Consider the following 14282-nt stretch of genomic DNA (forward strand, 5'->3'; position numbering starts at 1 on the left):
TGAGAAAAAAGAGTATTAATTTACCCCTTTTAGAAGGGAAGATATGGTCATTTGTTCTGGGAATGTCATTTTCGAGCCTGAGACCTGAAAAACAGGCTTGGGGCTTAACTTGTTAAGGGAACGCTTCTCCCTGTTTCTCATTCTGTTCACCACTTTGGTCCAGACCGAGATGTCTGAAGGACTAATGTGTGGATAACCATGAAGTTCTATAAAGATTTAATAGCACCCAGAGGGGATAATCCTGGCTTTCCTCTAGTCTAGCAGGTCAAAGCTTTCACTAATCTTGGGAAACATCTCCTGAGAGGAAAAACTTTTTAGGTGAGAAATCCCTGGGTCAGACGATGCATTGTAATGACTCCTCTAGCACCACCATGAGGTTAACATTAGTGGTTCACATAAACAAATATAAAAAAACAAAGCATTAATGAGCAACATGCAAATAAAAAATTCAAATGTCAGACCCGTTAAAAATAATCAAACTCAGGGTGAAATCAGGGCAGGCAGTGCAATAAGATTTGAGCTCAGATTCAAAAGAAGCCACAGACTTGTCTGCTGTATATCCTGAGCAGGGTATTCTAATGCCGGGGCTCTAGTATCAGAACTTCTGTCCCCTTAGTCTTCCACCAAGAGACCCCTGCACCCCAGCTTGAGGATCTCACAGGGCCAGTGGGACGTGAAGAGATAAAACAAATCTCAGAGTCAGAGCATGTACTTTGTAGGTAACTAAAATAACTTCTAAAATGTATGCTAGTGAAAGAGTGTCTTTGGTTTGCCATTAAACTTGGTTCGGATGGTTATGTTCCCCTCTGTTTGAATTGGAGTAACTTTTGATCATATACCATAATAAGATACAAATATATATTGTTTGTCTTTATTACCTGCATATCTGACAGTTTTCCCACTAGCTGTACTCTGTGTTTATGGCTAATAAGCAAATGTGAGCTTTCTAATACGCTAAATCTAGATGGCACAGTGAACAGATTGGTCCAGATGTATTATTTCAAATATCGTTCAAAAACGTCAAATCTTTTGTCTTATACTTCATATTAGTTTTTTTCGATTTTTTCAATCGTATTGTTTTACTTTGAATTGAGAATTGACTGAATTGTAATGATCTTGTTGGTCTTGGAAACACATGGGCGAAACAATGTGCTGATGTGGATGAAACCACACTGTCAGTCTGATGCTCACAGGCTGGTGTTTAAAAAATAATAATGTATTTATATGTCCCTTCTTCATCAATATCTAGCTGAATGTGACTCCATTTCCTCTGCAAACATGGACTGAACACGTGTGTGTGTGTGTGTGTGTGTGTGTGTGTGTGTGTGTGTGTGTGTGTGTGTGTGTGTGTGTGTGTGTGTGTGTGTGTGTGTGTGTGTGTGTGTGTGTGTGTGTGTGTGTGTGTGTGGATCATCAGGAGCTCTGTGGCTCTGTGCCCCCCCACACACATTTACCCTCCTTTAGTCCCACGTTGATACACCTTCTGTCTCATTCTATTTATCTTCCTCTCTTACATAAGCATGTCAAGTGATTTCTGTTCCTCTTTTCCCCTCTTTTTCCCTTCTCCTCCTCCTATTGCCTTTCTTCTCATATGTTCACCTATCTTCCTCCGTTCCTTTCTCTTCCTCTGTTGCCCTCCTCTTCCTGTCCCCCCCTGTTTCCCAGACCACCATCTGCCTGTCTGAGTCCATGCAGAGCCTCAGCAGTCTCCCATCAGCATAATTTCCTCTTCTTTCTCTTTAAACACAAATAAGAGAAGGGTCTCTCTTGGGACTATCAGATTGTTTGTCACTTGCTCATTTTGCATCATTTTGTTGTTAAAAACTATAAATAGAGAGATGCAGAACTTGGTAACATCTCCTTCCTTCCTGTGGCCTACATAGGCTCTAATGAGCTGGTGAGTGTCTCCTGCTGTGCTGCACAGGGACCAGCCCCCTGTCTGTGGTCTGCTCTGAGATTTTCTGAGGGTCTCTTGGGGTCTCTGAGGTTCTCTGAGGGTCTCTGATGGTCTCTGCAAAATTGGATTTATTGAGCAGCAGAAAAGCACATGTTGTCCGGTTGCAGTCCGGGAAGAGAAAGGGAGAAGAGAAAGGAGGGCACACAGGAGGTACAGTAAACATGTGTGTCCGTGCGGAAACAATACCCCCAACCTGTAATTCCATGAGTGAATTACGTTATAAATAAGTGATCACTACACAAGCCCCCCCAGAATTCAAACATGGCACAATCCTCGTGTCCTGGAGGAAGCACCACAGGGGCCGAGGAGGGTAGGGTTGCAGGTGAGGGCCGGGCCATGGAACGGGCCGTCGTAAGGGGGCCGCAGGGGGGCCTCGGTAGGCGTTGAGGCGAACGAAGACCACATCCGCCAGCCGTAGAAAGCTGGGTCGCTGAGCCACGACGTGAGAACGGGCGTGAATATCCCGGTGGCCCCCAGCAGGAAAGAGCGCAGCCCGGCCGCAGGCACGAAGTTCCCGGGAGGAATGAGCGGTTCCCCCTGCCAAGGCGAGGGAAGAGGCCAGACAGGGTCCCGAAGCGTGCCACCCATGGGCCGATGAAAGCATGGGCGACGTCCGAAACTGTCGAGGCGATAGGGGAGAGGCCAGACAGGGTCCAGAAGTGCGCCACCCAGGCGGCGATGAAAACGTGGACGACGTCCGAAACCGCCGTCGAGGTGGTGAAAAAGCGAGAGTGTCCACACGAGGTCGACCGTCTGATCGAACCTCCTCTCAGGCACCAGAAAAAGCTCAAAAGGTTCGTCCTGTCCACGATCAAAAACAGGTGGGCGAAATTGTGAGAGGATCCACACGAGGTCAACCAGGCTTGGTCGAACCTCCCCTCCGGCACCACCAAAAAGGGTTAACAGTCAGATGTTAACATATGGAAGCGGTCAGCCGTTAGCTGCTAGCCGTTAGCCGTCAGTCGTCGTTAGCTGCTAGCAGTTAGCTATCGTCGTAAGCTGTTAGCTGTTAGTCATCGTTAGCTGTTAGCCGTTGTTAGCCGTCGTTGTTAGCCATTAGCTGTTAGCCGTTGTTAGCCGGTAGCTGTCGTTGTTAGCTGTTAGACGTTGTTAGCCGTTAGCTGATAGCCGTTAGTCGATGTCGTCGGCCCCGGAGCCTCTGCTAGGCGGCGTGCCTCTACCAGGGAAGATGCCGCTGCGTGTAGGGGCCAGCACCTCAGGGGTAAATCGCCGGGCGGCCAGGAAGAACCGGTCAGCTTCTTCGGCTAAAGCGCGGGGCTCCACACTAGCCGTGTTAGCGAGTGCAGCCGCATGTCCCGAAGAAACAGTTCCATGAAAAATAAATCGGGCTCTTCCGTACCTAGCAGGTCGTGTATCGTCTCCATATGGTCGGAAGGCTTGCTGTCTCCCAGTGCCGAAACGATGTGGGAATGGCGAGCGACGTCCTCGGCCATTCCACGGAGGGCGCACCGAGCCTCAATCCGTTTGCACGTGACAGCCACGGATGTCTCCAAAAATCTCCAGCAGTTTGAGAAAAACAGCGTTTCTAGCCATGTTCGGTCCAGTCTCGGAAACTTCTGTGAGACTTAAGTCAGGGTCACCAGTGTAGTGCCGGGAGAAGGGAGTCGGAGGCGGTGCATCGAAGGTGCAAAGTTGGATTTATTGAGCAGCAGAAAAGCACATGTTGTCCGGTTGCAGTCCGAGAAGGGGAGAAGAGAAAGGAGGGCACACAGTAGGTACAGTAAACATGTGTGTCTGTGCGGAAACAATACCCCCAACCTGTAGTTCCATGAGTGAATTATGTTATAAATAAGTGATCACTACACTACTGTATTACATTTTGGAAGTAACTTGCCCAACACTGGTGTCCGGTGTGTTTGTTTCCCTATAAAACAGGTGCGGGCCATTTGAATATTTTGAAATGCTTAAATTGCTTATACGATTAATTTAGATTAATTAATCACAAAGCATGTAATTAATTAGATTAATATTTGTAATCACTTGACAGCACTAGTTTTAACTTCAGAGGAGGAGCAACATAGAAGAAAATGTAACTTTAAGCGTCTGTTTGCGCTTTAACATGTGACACGTTGTTAATACAGTAGTACAGACCACTGTCAAGGACTATAATGAAGGTTGCTAAGGAGGATCAAGAAAGAGAAAGGAAAAGAGGTTAAAAGACGGAGCGCTGGACGTCAGATAAATCACCAGAAGAAGACAGGAAGTAAACAATAACATGAACACGGAATGGGCTCTGTAGTTTGTTTGGTATATGGCTGTGTAATAAGCGGGATAATGTGCGAGGTGGTCATTATGGGGAAAAGAACACCTGACAGGCGGATCAGGGAACCCGATGCGAAGCGGAGGGATCTTGAGGAGCCTGAAGGGTAAACACCAGGTTTACTAATCTACCCGCACAATTTTTCTCTGGTGTCGGAATGTCTTGCGATGTAAATTCTCTAAAAAATAATGTAATTTCGGGTTAAAATGTGTTGTAACTGCATTACTGAGAATTGTAACGGGTAGTATATTACCCAAATGTCATTAGTAATGCGTCATTACTTCGTTACAGCAAAAAGTAATACATTACTGTAACGCCGTTACTTTTGTAACGCCGTTACTTTTGTAACGCGTTACGTCCCAACACTGAACACACACACACACACACAGAGCGGAGCTGAGCAGAGCACAAACAGACTCACATCATGCACACTGGTGACCGGACATCTCCTTCATAAAACTAATAAAAGGGGGAGTAATCGGGCAGTTCGATGTGTGTGTGTGTGTGTGTGTGTGTGTGTGTGTGTGTGTGTGTGTGTGTGTGTGTGTGTGTGTGTGTGTGTGTGTGTGTGTGTGTGTGTGTGTGTGTGTGTGTGTGTGTGGTTAAAACGTAGCAGCCTGCGGTCGCTCTTTAGCTGTTCTAATGAAGGTAAACACAGTGTAGGCGGTGCGTAAAAGGCACAGCTCTTTGCGCGCTGGTGCTGCAGAGGCTGTGAGTTAAACGTCCCGCTGCCTTCTGGAGTGACCGCAGGCTGCTACGTTTTAACCACACACCCCTGGCCAAAATGTCCTTAAAATTAAGTCTGAGTTCGAAATATATCTCAAACAATGTATGCACTGTCATTTTGTTGATACACCTTCTACAAAAGTCGGGCACCCCCAACACAAATAGTCACGTAATGGGCCAAGTTAACATTTATTAAAATACATCTATATGAATGTGAGCATTCCTTTAAAAAAAAAAATCAAAGTCTGACAGGAGAGGACTCTCCTCCACCTTGTTGTTGAAAAAGCTCATTATATCCGTTAGCGTAGCTCGCTAGCACCAGAAGCTAACAACAACGATCTCCCGTACCGGTGCGCTCTCTCTCTCGTGCACGCACACAAAATGGCTTGTGTGGATTCTGTGGAACAAGCCATTTTGTGCTAGATTATTATCTTGTATTATTATAACAAGATAATAATAATAATACAGATAATAATAATAATAATAAGGACTGGAGATCTCTTCTCTTTTTTAGATTGATGTATTTGAATGCACAATCCTTGTTCCTGAAGACAAATGTTAATAATGCAGATCATTTCTATTCTCTACTCCTTCCTAAAGGGATGCATGGAATTGTTATAAGTTTACTCCTTTGGCAACTCACCCGAGATAAGACAAAAGCATTGGCTCTGAAGTCAGCGTGTGCATGCCAACAAAGAAAACGTAGTGTCAGTCTAAAAGCAGTGGAGAGTTACTTCACTTATTGTTCAGAGGATTCGTGAAGAGGAAATAAATTCATCAATAAATCATGTGTTTGTTGTGGCTCTCCTCTGAGACGTAATGAACCAGGAAGGGAAAGTAGTCCAGATTAAAACAATGGAGGGCTCTGTGTACTGACAGGAGATCTGCATGCTGCTCACACACAGGCTAAAAGAGTAATACAAGAAAATACCAAATGAATGGACAGAGCTAGAATCAATCAAAGAAGCCTCCCATATTGCTTGTGATTTGTTATTAATACAAAGTAATTACTTTACAATATAGTAATAAGTAGTAGTTTAATCCTTCAGTTTAACATCAGGATTGAGTGATCTGCATATGAATATTGCAATATTCAATCAGACTAAATGTTTTTTAAATATATTTCAGTTTTGTATGTGTGACACTTTGGTACTTATAATATACATATAGTGACAGCAGGAAACAAACAAAGTCGCTGAGAGGCTGAGGCCGGGCCTGTTTGACATTGTGTGACACGCTACAAAAATTACTTGCCGAGATCAAAAACGCTGTTGAAAAATAATGTAGTTTAATGAAATCTGGGATGATCAACTTATTTTCCTTGGACATATACATTGTTATAGTAATCAAAGCAATCATTAAACTTGCGGTCATCAAAAAGTACAACGACCTTGGCCGTTTCTCAATGTCGAGTAAAGCTGCTCCAGAGCCACTATTTCAAGCATACTACGCCATCGAGTGGCGCCAAAGGACTGTTTAAATGCCCAGCATACATGTGCTACCAAGCAAGCCTCCTCCACATTGAGAAACGGCCCCTGTGTCACCCTCTCTTCCACACACACACACACCTCACGCAGGTGAACAGGATTATAATGAGTGCCGCCCATATCCATGTGACCCAAGCTAACCAATCAATAGTGATCAAATCTTTTATTAAAACAAAACGCATTACTATATACGTTTCATGGCTCCTACAATACATATATATGTGTAATTTGTTCAGTAAAGCAAATGCAGGGTGTTTGGTGTAGTGTATGGCTTGCAAATGTAATAATTAATTAATTAATTGAGTAACAGTCTATGGTAACAACACTCTACTTTGGCAAAACTGAAAGTTTAACTTTTAATAAATTACGGTAATATAAAGTTTATCAGGTCGGGGCTCCACTGTCTAATCAGAGAGAGAATATGATAGTTTAATATTATAGTCTCATAATCCATAATTGGAGTTGACTTGGTGAACAGCGGATGATTTACTTCACAGACAATACACACATTAACAGGTTCTTTATAAATTAAATGTGTATTTACTACTAAGAATATATAGAATACTGAATAACACAAGTATGACATGAATACTGTGAATGAATGAATAACAGTGAAATGCTCTGTGTTGTCTGCAGCGATGGAGGAGCTGGATGGAGACGAGGTGAGAGTGTCCTCCAGGGGGCGCTCCGCTGAGAGAGACATCGTCCAGGTGAGTCCACATGCACCCTGACCTAAGACAGGCCCTTATTACAGATGTTAGCACAGCTGCATAAAGAAGCCTCTGGTCCGACCCTGCTCATGGTCACACAAAAAGACACTTTGAGTTTAAAGCTAAATATTTGTATTCTTTTTTTGTATTTTTTGTTAAAAAAGTAGAATAAAATAATAAATATTGTTGGTGAAATACACACATTTAAGAAATGTAAATCATTCAGTCAGTCAGTCTTTCCATCAAAGTGCTCTCATCCTTTCTCAGGCATCAGCAGCCAAACCCTTTTATGTACAATTCATCATTAATGTCCTAATAGCTGATACACTGTATATTTTTGTAATATACACGTTATATATCGTAGGACAATATACAAATGTTTACTTTATCCTCTAATGTTTATATAAATGTTTTGATTTTATTATATTTAAGTGTATCTTTTATTGAACATTTTACTCAAACTTCTTATTTTTCTTTAAAATAGATTTGTTTTAGTTCATCTTTTTATTATAAACTTACTTTAACTTATTGTGTTTGTATAAATATTATCTTAATTTAACTTTCGTTACAGGCTGGTGTTTAAAAAATAATAATGTATTCATATTTATATTTCCCTTCCTCCCCAATATCAATCTGAATGTGACTCCATATCCTCTGCAAACATGACCCCATATCATCTTTAGTATAACATTTATATAATATTATTTTCCCTATATTTTTACCCAGCTTTTTGTTTAATTTCATTCTAAAATGGTCACCTGTCAATCAACCAGTGTCCCTTCTTTCCAGTTTGTCCCTTTCCGGGACTACATGGACCGCTCGGGGAACTCGGTCCTGAGCATGGCCCGGCTGGCTAAAGACGTCCTGGCAGAGATCCCCGAGCAGCTGCTGTCCTTCATGAAGAGCCGGGGGCTGGAGCCCCGGCCCCCCCTGCCCGCCGCCTCAGACCCACCCTCCATGTCCACCAGCACCCCCGCCTCCAAGCAGAGCAAAGCGCACGCCTGAGAGCCAGCAGATTCACAGGTTGTGTGTGTGTGTGTGTGTGTGTGTGTGTGTGTGTGTGTGTGGCTGTCTGTCTGTCTCTCTGTCTGTCTGTCTGTCTCTGTGTGTGTCTGTCTGTCTGTCTGTCTGTCTGTCTGTGTGTGTGTGTGTGTGTGTGTGTGTGTGTGTGTGTGTGTGTGTGTGTGTGTGTGTGTGTGTGTGTGTGTGTGTGTGTGTGTGTGTGTGTGTGTGTGTGTGTGTGTGTGTGTTGCATGGTTTCAGGGTTGTTGACAGGAAATGGTTCAGGATTTTGAAGATCATAATTGGAAGAAGACAACCACCAAAAGTGTTGGTGTGGAGGATTCCTCCAACTGGACTCATAGCAAATGCTCTTCTGATCAGTTTACCATTGGAGGTTCTGACTTTGTCAGCACCAATCCGAACGCAGGTGAAACACATAACTCTGCAATTACACACAAACTGCATTTATATCAAAGGATTCAAATGTAGTAAACTTTTCCCTCAGTCATCAAATACATTTCTAATATTCAAAACTACAGAGCTTTTTGTTATCACAACTCCTCCTGCAGATGTCAGTCTTCAGTTCCTGCTCACAGGGAGAGAGGGTCCGTTGTGAGATGAATCCTGAGGGGGGCTACCAGTTGAGCTCATCAGTTGTGAAGAAAGACAGCAGTGGGCAGGGGTCCTCTCCTCATTAGTTTATTCTCAGGGCAAAGACGGTAACAGTAAAACAGAGGGTCTGAAACAGAGGAGCTGTTGTGGTATCTGACCGCTTCTTTTCACTGCTTCATGAACATGCTGCATATTTATCTATGCTACAAAATGTTTTAATATGTAAAGGGATGCAGAATGTCCTGCATTTCGAGGTCAACTTTTAGAGACTGGGCGCCAGAACATCGAAAATAATCCCACTTGGACGCGCAGGGCATGAAAGAAATATTGCCATGAAATGGTGTGGGGATGGAGAACAGACCGGAACATACCGTGCACTGCCAGCCCACCTTCCCTCCAGCCAGCGTAACATCTACCATTTAGTGAGGCACAGACTATTGCCGCGCTGGTGGTGAACAATGCCTCTGCTTCTGAAGCTGTGCCTGTTTAAAGTGGGTTAATGCACATTCCACAGTTCAGATATGTAGCAGACAATGTGTGAAAGTGTCACCTTTCATTTTGTACTGCAGGGAAGACACCGACAGAAGGAGTGATGAGAGCTGTGGTAGGTAGCCGCTTCAGCTACTGTAGTAAGTGAATGCTGACAAATTGGTTTAATTTTGTATTATCCTTTTATTGTGTTAAATGAGGATTAAAGCAAAAATGAACCAGTGTTTCAGCAGAACCCCAAAATCATTTGGCTTTAACAGGCTCTCTGTTCCTACACAAATAACCTTTATATCTGACCCGTGGTAATTGGCTAGGCAGAATTACAAAAAAATGAAAGTTTTGGAGGTCTCTAAAGCTAATAATTACAAACCTAGTCAGCAAGATTTGTCAGGATATTTAGCTATTGTATCAGAAAGGAAACGGATATGTGGCCTTATTTCTGTCATTATCCTAACAGGAATGGGTGATGGAGAACTCTATTTTTATATGACAAAACATTACATCTATGTTACTTGCATGCTTATTTGGCTAATATGCTGCCAATGATGTTCTGTATTTCTATTCATATCCAAAAATGACTTCAAACTACAGAGGAGAGTTCTGTTTCTGTAGTTAGTGCAGGATGCTTAAAGGTCCCATGTCATGGCCATCTCTACTGATCATAGTTCCATTGTTGAGGTCTACTAGAATAGATTTACATTGTTCAATGTTCCAAACTCTCATTGGTTTCTCTGTATAGTATGTGTGTTCACTCCCTGTCCTAAACGGCTTGTTGGAGCTCCTGCCCCCCCCCCCCCCCCCCTGTGAGCCCAGTGGCCGTCTGCGAGACAGCGAGACACAGTGAAACCAGCCCGAACACACACACACACCCGCAGCCTGGCTGGGAGTTTGTGTGTGTGACCCGTCTCAGGGAGGAGAAATCGGCGGAGCTGCAGCTGAGAAAAGATTGAGTGTGTGAGGGAGTCCGTGGATTGATCCATTTGGACCATTGGGTCCATTTGGGTATGGGCATGTCACTGTACCCAGGAAGAAGACAATGGAAAAAGATAAATGTCCAACGAGGCGTTCTGGGGCAGCATAGACTGGTCTTTTCTGTGTTAGAGTTTTACTCGCTACAGGGTGCACTTTGAGGGTTTGTGACTCTGCAGACCGTTTACATGCATAGAAAGCTTCATAACAAGGGGACGGGTAATAACCAGAAAAGCATGACATGGGCCCTTTAAAGGACTGCCAATATGATCATGGAGACAGATGAACAGTAGGATATATTTGTATCACAGTGTTTGATATATGCATGCATGTGTTATGGTTCACACCAACCCAAAGTCACAAAGCGTATTGGACTCTTTTGTATGGAGCATGTTATATACAGTGTGTACAGTATTAGTTTATTAAACAGAGGGACAGACAACATGCTACTTCTCCCCATTGTGTTCAAACAGCCTAACATGTAAATACATCTAAAGTACTGCACAGAATATTTTGTAAAGTCTGCCTCCCTTCTGTTTTGTTCTTCTCTTATTCTCTAAATATGTAGATGTTATTTTTGTCACCATTAGTGTTGGTCAGAAATGAGTTAGATTTGTCAATGTTTTCTAGTTTTTGCTTAGAAACCAAATAAAGATATTGTTTAAAACTCATCTGTAATCTTTCACTCACTCTATTTAGATTGCATTCTTTCCTTTAATTATTTTTGTTTAATTAAATTAACCAAATGGTTGGAGATGACAGCTTGAGTGTGTCCAGCCATTAAGGTATGGCCATGTGTCATAAGGAGTAAAACAAGTGTCTGTTTCAGAGTTATATTTTTACTTTAGCATGCATCAAATGAACATTTAAAAACAGTTGTGTGTCATATAATATTATGATAAATCATGTGTTAGGCAATTTATTTACTATCTCTTTATTCTATAAATGAAGAATGGCTGGAACAGTCATCAATTTGATAAAATTACAAATTCCACTTTTAGCAATAGTAAAACACGTATTGGTCACGTACACAGCAGGGTGATTATCAAAGCTTTGCCTCTGAGAGTTACTATTTGGGACAGAAGTAGCTCCAGCTATATGACTGAGTGTGGTGAAGAGATGTAACCATTATTTTCTCGCAGGATGCAGATGGAGATCTCTTTAACGTTTTTTGTAGCACACTGCCACTCAGTGGAAATACATAAAAAACACTGACTGGGAAATGAAACGTTGACTTTCTAAGTTTTGGCTTCACATTTAAATTTTAAATAAAAGCAATTATGCATTACTAAAACGGGTCCCATTTTACTAATACATTCATTTCTTGGAACACAGTGCAGGGATTTATTTTGCCCACTAGATGGCGGCAGGGAGAGACTGTTTGTTCTGGGCCAAAGACTGGCAGGAATACATGTGAATCCAGTATTAGCTCAGTTATGAAGACAGGCATGAACGTTACTGCAGGGTTGCCAACTTTGGGTCCCTGGCTGGAGTGAGATTTTGATATCATGGGTTTAATTACACATATGCGCACTAAATGACTGCTATCGTGTCAGCAGCGGGACCTTAGCATATATATAGGATATATATACAATATATACAAATACACAATATTGGACACAGACTATAAAGGGCACACAGTTTCATTCACTAATGAAAGTCAAACACATGTTTGTTTCCACTGTTTTATTGTGTGCCTGTCGCGATAAGCAATTAGTTGACTTATCGTACGATAAATAAAAATGAACTCGATAAATTGCCATTTACATGAGGATGTGACTAGCAGTTTGAAAGGATGTACTTGAATTATTATTATATATTATCATTATGTCAGTGATCTAAAATGGTCATACAACGGTGCCGACAATATTATCGTTTATTGCAATCATTTCCGGGAAAATGTATCCAACAAAATTAATTATCGTGAGAAGCATATACATGAAACACACACACACAAATCTACAGACTTACTCCAAACTGCCAAATATATTAATTAACACACTCACTCTCATACACTCTTTGACTCTATTTTGGCCAAGTAGAACAATAAGTAGCAGACTTTTATTTTTTTATAATTTCTACTGGATCTCAGATCTGCCCATGCGCAATACGGGTCAGGGATTGACCAACCGGCTCCCACTGCTCTGCTGTCTTTTAACGTTGTTAACGTTGAAACCACCTTTCCTTTCATTTGGAGAATTGGAACGGCATTTATCATGGCTGCCAGTGACGTACTTCCGGGTCATTTCACTTGGTTAGGAAGGTTCCTAAGCTAAATGGACTATTGGACTTCAGCCTGTAGTTTCCATAGTTTCCCCACAGCAGCAGACGCACATTCATGACGTCCGCTGGAGCATCATAAACACGTCGGATAGTGAAAGTGCAGTCGTATTCTCTAAAGTACCGGGCTGAAGTCCAATAGTCCATTTAGCTTAGGAACCTTCCTAACGGAGTGAAATGACCCGGAAGTCCCTCACTGGCAGCCATGATAAGTGCCGTTCCAATTCTCCAAATGAAAGGAAAGGAGGTTTCAAACTTCCTTTATAACCTCCTTTAGCTTAGGAACCACTGGACCTCCCTAACCGAAAGGAGAGGAGAAATGCTGCCCCACAATGCATTGCAGCCGCAGCATTTGCTGTCACTCAACAGTCGGCCGTTCACGGAAACAACCGATTATGACCGAGAAATTATATCATGAAAGTTACGGTGCTTATTAAGCATTTTAAAACGTATGTGGTAAGTTGCCAAAGTGCTTTGTTTTGAACGTTCATCAGTATTATAATCAAAAAGAGAAATATGAACGTTAGTTTTTACTGAAATGATCAAATAAAGTCAACATTTCACAGTCTTCACTGAGCTGTGTGGGGTTTGTTCAACTTTTAAAAGATGTTTGAATGGTGATATACACAGTGATAGATGTTAAGGACTAACGTTTATAATAAATACATTTGTATTGATTTTAAGATATTTTCATCAATCATACGTATTGGGATCATTTGTATTAATGTGGACCGGAGGGAGAGGGTGACGAGCATAAGTTTCACTTTCCTTTTTTATTTCAATTCCAACTTTGGTCCTGAAGAATATGTTTCTCTGTTGTCCACGTTCATAAAGCATAAAGCAACAGCATCAGAGCACGGTGCAGAGTCTCTAGATGAGTTTACAGTAGTCCCTCGTTCTTATTAAACATCCATGTTGTAGTCCGCTGTATAGAAAACTGTAGTTTCCATAGTTTCCCCACAGCAGCAGACGCACATTCATGACGTCCGCTGGCGCATCATAAACACGTCGGATAGTGAAAGTGCATTCGGATTCTCTAAAGTACCGCAGTCTCTTCTCCTAAGTCCTTTTGAATTCTCCTATCCACTATCCCTTAACCCCGTGACGTTTCACTCAGAGGTCAAGGAATAGAACTTAGAACTTAGGAGCTGATTTTTGGACTATTCGACTGCAGCCATGGTTAAATGCCTAGCATTCTGCGCCACTCTATGACGTAGTATACTTCAAATAGTTGCTCTGCAGCATGTGTACTCGCGATTGAGAAACGGCCGGAGAATTCAATCTTACATGTGAGTGACATAATATGACGCAGATACAGAAAACATTGTTTTCAATAGATGATTTATTCTTAAATCTTGAGGAAAATGTTCCTCATTTCCCTTTGAGGGAATCCCGTGTTACTGGTGCAGTGAACATTAGAATATATTGTTAATAGGGTGAATTACCCTAATGTGGGACATTTTTTGCATTTCAGACTTCGGGAATATATTGCGATATGAAGCCAATACCATAAATCAAAAATCCAGTACCATTCTGAAATCCCCAGGATGTGTCCTAATCAAACCAAAAGAGAAAATGAAGATATTACACTCATAAAAGAAATGGTAGACATATTAGTACTCTTAGTGCCAAGTTGTCTCAGACAATCTGCATTTCCTAATGTGGGACAGTTCTGTGCAAAATGTGGGACACTGAAAAGTCTATGTTAAAAAGCCTCAGTCACCTTAATTCATGTAATAAAAACATCTCAGGTCAGTAACACTCAAAGC

At 42.1% G+C, this 14282-nt stretch overlaps 1 protein-coding gene across 2 annotated transcripts in view; it reads left to right on the forward strand.

Moving 5' to 3' along the window:
- Window positions 1-8230, forward strand: part of cpne9 (copine family member IX) — a 227939-nt gene extending 219709 nt beyond the window's left edge. The window contains exons 19-20 of one of the 2 annotated variants that reach the window (XM_034220741.1): window positions 7088-7161; window positions 7951-8230. In XM_034220741.1, coding sequence (XP_034076632.1) covers window positions 7088-7161; window positions 7951-8166 — 290 coding nt within the window. In that variant the 3' untranslated portion in view covers window positions 8167-8230. The remainder of the gene's footprint in view (window positions 1-7087; window positions 7162-7950) is intronic. The other variant, XM_034220743.1, reaches the window with a different exon arrangement.
- Window positions 8231-14282: the final 6052 nt, after the last annotated feature.

The sequence above is a fragment of the Gymnodraco acuticeps genome, unplaced genomic scaffold (assembly GCF_902827175.1).
Source record: "Gymnodraco acuticeps unplaced genomic scaffold, fGymAcu1.1, whole genome shotgun sequence".
Lineage (NCBI taxonomy): Eukaryota > Metazoa > Chordata > Actinopteri > Perciformes > Bathydraconidae > Gymnodraco > Gymnodraco acuticeps.